The sequence below is a fragment of the Acomys minous genome (assembly GCF_964271855.1).
Source record: "Acomys minous genome assembly, chromosome: 8".
Taxonomy (NCBI): domain Eukaryota; kingdom Metazoa; phylum Chordata; class Mammalia; order Rodentia; family Muridae; genus Acomys; species Acomys minous.
In genome coordinates this window covers 62,413,870-62,418,360 of record NC_140489.1, presented here as the reverse complement: position 1 = coordinate 62,418,360, position 4,491 = coordinate 62,413,870, and the positions used below count along the sequence as shown (strand labels likewise).

At 44.1% G+C, this 4,491-nt stretch overlaps 1 protein-coding gene across 1 annotated transcript; it reads left to right on the top strand.

The window, feature by feature from the left end:
- The first annotated feature begins 1,882 nt into the window (after positions 1-1,882).
- On the top strand, positions 1,883-2,555 carry LOC311603045 (small ribosomal subunit protein eS7-like). Its single transcript, XM_084791831.1, has one exon. The coding sequence runs from the start codon at positions 1,915-1,917 to the stop codon at positions 2,497-2,499; it is 585 nt and encodes a 194-aa protein (XP_084647957.1). The 5' UTR covers positions 1,883-1,914; the 3' UTR covers positions 2,500-2,555.
- The last annotated feature ends 1,936 nt before the right edge of the window (positions 2,556-4,491 follow it).

Genomic DNA, 4,491 nt, shown 5'->3' with positions numbered 1-4,491 from the left:
AAGATTCCTATAAATACATGCATTATTTTTAGACTATTATTTCCACTGATTTTGGTTTCTTTGAGATTTTATTTATTTTTATTCTAAGTCTATGAATGCTCTGGTGTGTGTCTGTACATTATGTGGTGTGCAGTGCCTGCAGAGGCCAGAAGAGGGTGTTGGATCCTTTGGAACCAGAGTTCCGGACGGTTGTGAGCCACCATTGGAGGGCTCGGAACCGAACCTGGGGCCTTTAGAATAGCATCCGGCGTTCTTAAGCACCGATCTCTCTCCCCGTCTTTCTTCTTTCTTCTTTGAGAAATATTTTCTTTCTCTTTCTTTTCACTTATTCCTCTTAGAATGGTTGTCTGCATCCCAATTTCCAGAAGTCTCAGCTCTCTCAGTGCCTGATACAGAGCTGTTAGCACCCCCACCTTTTGTGATAGGTAACATATTTAGTTCTTGAATTTGTGATAGCTTGCTTAGGGTGTGTTGTGATCGTGATGTCAGGACTGTGACACTTCCTCTTGTTTCTCTGGGTTTGCAGGACATGACTCTATTACTCTTCTTTTAGGAATCATCTATTCTGATTTGATAGTTTCTTCCTATTCAATTTGATATATTGATTGATGACTATATTGCTCTTCCCCTCTCCCTTTCTTTCCCTTTCTTTTCTTTTTCTTTCTTTCTTTCCTTCCTTCTTTCTTTCTTTCTTTTTTTCTTTCTTTCTTTCTTTCTTTCTCTGTGTTTCCCTGTGTAACCCTGCCTGTCCCAGAACTCACTCTGTAGATCAGGCTGGCCTCAAACTCAGAGATTCACCTGCCTCTGCCTCCTGAGTGCTGGCATTAAAGGTGTATGCCACCACTGCCTGGCTTTAAAAAAATGTATTTATTTTTATTTTTATGTGAATTGGTGTTTTGCCTGGATGTCTGTGTGAGGGTGTCAGATCTTGGAGTTACAGACAGTTGTGAGCTGCCATGTGAGTACTGAGAATTGAACCCAGGTCCTCTGGAAGAACTCATAAGAGCTCAGTGTTCTTAACCACTGAGCCATCTCTCCAGCCGGTGCTCTGCCCATTTTATATTGGGCATGCCCATGCCATTGGTGGATTTCAAAGTGAAGCCAGTGCAAACAATCCCAAGTTGATCTTGATTTTCTTTAGAGGTAGATGGTGATGATTGAAACTGGTGGTAGGGGTGTGTTGGATCTCAATAGCTGTGTGAGGGTTCTCTTCACTCTTGTTCCCCCTAACATCAGGCGTTGACTGATGCCCCAATGCAGAGGACCAGGAGGAGACTGCTTTACGGTGAGACTGCCTTGAAACTAGCTTATTTGTAGCCTCTGACACAAGGCTACAAACCTGTGTGGCTTTGTGTTACTATGGGGTCTGAAAGCCATCCTGTACCAAAAATGGGGAAGTCCACAGTCTCTTACTAGGTTTACCCATACCTTGGGCAAGATGGTGAGGTTGTTAACATCCTTTCATCATCTTTACAGATAGGATGCAGTTGAGTCCTATACTGGGGAATCTCAGCAGGTTGTGCTGAAGAGAGGGAGAGGGCCTAGAACCAGGTTGTGCCATACTGTTGGTTGCTAGAGGAAACACCAGAGGCTGGGCTTCTTTCCTTAGTGCAATGTGGAGCTGACAAGTAAAGTGTAAGTCCCATTTTTTTTAAAAAGGTAAGTTATAATTAAGCCATTTTCTCTAGTTAGTTACACCCTCAGACGACTACCTTTGACTAGATTGGCTCTCAGCCTTTCTTCTGTAGAGCGCTTTTCTGGTAATATGGTCCTCAGATTGATCTTTCGGGGACAAGGTAATAAGATTCAGAGACCATAAGGAATTTGTCTCTTACCTGAGGAGTGAGGGTGATTGGTTCACCTTTTAAGACTTTAGGGGCTCTTTCTAAGCCGGCACTCCGTAAGGACGTAGCCATGTTCAGCTCCAGCGCCAAGATTGTGAAGCCCAACGGCGAGAAGCCGGACGAGTTCGAGTCTGGCATCTCCCAGGCGCTGCTCGAGCTGGAGATGAACTCGGATCTCAAGGCGCAGCTCCGGGAACTCAACATCACTGCGGCCAAGGAAATTGAAGTTGGTGGTGGTCGGAAAGCAATCATAATTTTTGTACCAGTTCCTCAGCTGAAATCTTTTCAGAAAATCAAAGTCCGGCTAGTTCGTGAACTGGAGAAGAAGTTCAGCGGGAAGCACGTGGTTTTCATTGTTCAGAGGAGGATTCTGCCCAAGCCAACCAGGAAAAGCCGCACGAAAAATAAGCAGAAGCGCCCTAGAAGCCGCACTCTCACGGCAGTGCATGATGCCATCCTTGAGGACTTGGTCTTCCCGAGTGAAATTGTGGGTAAGAGGATCCGTGTGAAACTGGATGGCAGCCGGCTCATAAAAGTTCATTTAGACAAAGCACAGCAGAACAACGTGGAGCACAAGGTGGAAACCTTTTCTGGTGTGTATAAGAAGCTCACAGGCAAAGATGTTAACTTTGAATTCCCAGAGTTTCAGTTGTAAAGAAAATGACTGAATAAAGTGTCATTCATAGTAAAAAAAAAAAAAAAAAAAAAAAAGACTTTAGGGTTTGAACAGGGAGGCTTTTGATGAACTTCTCTGTTGTAGAGCATTGTATTAGTCTGGAGTGAGATGGCCAATGGGGGTGCAGCAGCATTGGTGTTTTGTAAACGAAGCTAATTTCATCCAGTCTGTGAAAACATCTGGAAGTCTATATATGCCTCCCATGATTCCTGTAAAGGAAGTATCAAAGGAGTCCTGGTGGAGGACTGGCAGAACAGTGGAAACAAAATCCCCAGAGAGCCTGGGGCCCTGACATTATGGAATTTACCAAACTGCTTGTAAAACAGAGTCTGAGGCACCTGCTTTTGCTCAGATCAGAGACAGTAAACATAGGTGTCTGAACAACACTGGTACCACAGGGAGGATGTAGGAGTGACACAGAAGCACTGGGAAGCAGAGAGAGTGTCCTTATGCCTGCTGCCTTTAGAGAGCAGCATGGGGCAGTTTACGGGTGGACTCTGATGTTACAGGTAGAATAGAACTTGAGGGCAGCCAGAACGTAAGGGCTTCGTGAAGGTAGCCATCAGGAGTGTGGCGAATCCAAAGCCTGAAGAACCGTGCTGCACTGTGTCCATCTCACACACAATGCCTCTGCTTCCCTCTCTTCTTAATCTCTGTCATTTTATCAACTCTTCACAATCATCCTTTGCTATCATTAAAAAAGCTGCTGTGATTGTCTTCCCGCTGTGGTATCTTTCCTCCCCACTGGGGGAGCTGGAGTTCTGATAGTGTCTGTGTTTTATATATTGCACGTGTAGCGCATTATTTCATGGCGCAGGCAATCCCATGAGTTGGGATTATTATGAAATCTTAAATGTTTCTGGTCCTGAGCATGTAAGGAGATTTCCATCTCACAAGAACAGAGCACTAACAAATTGTGACTACCACTTGTAGACCAGGTTTGAGGGTCTCTGAAGAAGATCTTCTCTTATTAATGAAAAATAAACATATGATTTCAAGGCTTTTTTAAATGAACAAATATGCCTTGGAGCCAGATTTGAATCAGTGAATGTTGGTTGCAAGTTGGTGAATATTGGTACCTTCTTGGCAAGTGTAACTAATGTTCCTTGCCAGGGAGAAACAGGGATTGAAATGGTTAAACCCACTGAACTGAAAGTATGTGTTGGATCCATATCCTGCCCTAGGAGAATCATGAAGTGTGGATAATTAACTTCACAGTGGTAGATACAAGGTGGCCAATTATAATAAGTTTGGAACTCAAACTCTGTTTTCTAGTTTAAAATGGATTCTTTGATCTGAGGTTTCGTGATGAGCACTCATAGCCAAGGGATATTGATGAACTATAAGCAAAAATGTCTTCCTTCGCCAGAAATCACCGTGAAGAAGTTGTGTCATGTAGCATAGCAGATCTGAGGAAAGACGGAGGCAGCGAGAATGCATCAAGATCTCCAATGCTTCTACCATAGGGTGCATGAGTCTATGAGCAGCTGGGACAAAATACCCAAGAACAGCAACTTATGGAAGGAAGGGTTTATTTTGGTTCCCAGTTTGGTGTGGAAGTCATGGCAACCAACCCTTACAGCAGCCTGTCGGCAGGGCAGGTGCTTAGCCCCCTTCTCTTTTCTCATTCATTCTGGGGTTTCTGGATGTGCAACAGAGTCACCCCCATTTAAAGCAGGTTATCCCACGTCAGTTAACCCAATCTAGACGATCCCTCACAGACACATCAAGAGGTTTGTTTCCATGGCAATTCTGGGTTCCATCAAGTTGACAACCAAGATTAACCAACATAGAGCTGTGAGGCCATAGCTAGTAGAGGGTATAGGAGATGGGAATGGACCATCTTTCCTGGTAGAAGATGATGGAAGAAAATTTTCTTGACCAAATGACCATAGATACATAGAGAACAGTAATAGGGGGCGCACTATAGCAAACAAATTCCTGTCTCCACAGGCAGGAAACAGCCTCCAA

Excerpts from the sequence above, each read along its gene's own strand:
- LOC311603045 (XM_084791831.1), top strand. The coding sequence starts at position 1,915 with ATGTTCAGCTCCAGCGCCAAGATTGTGAAGCCCAACGGCGAGAAGCCG.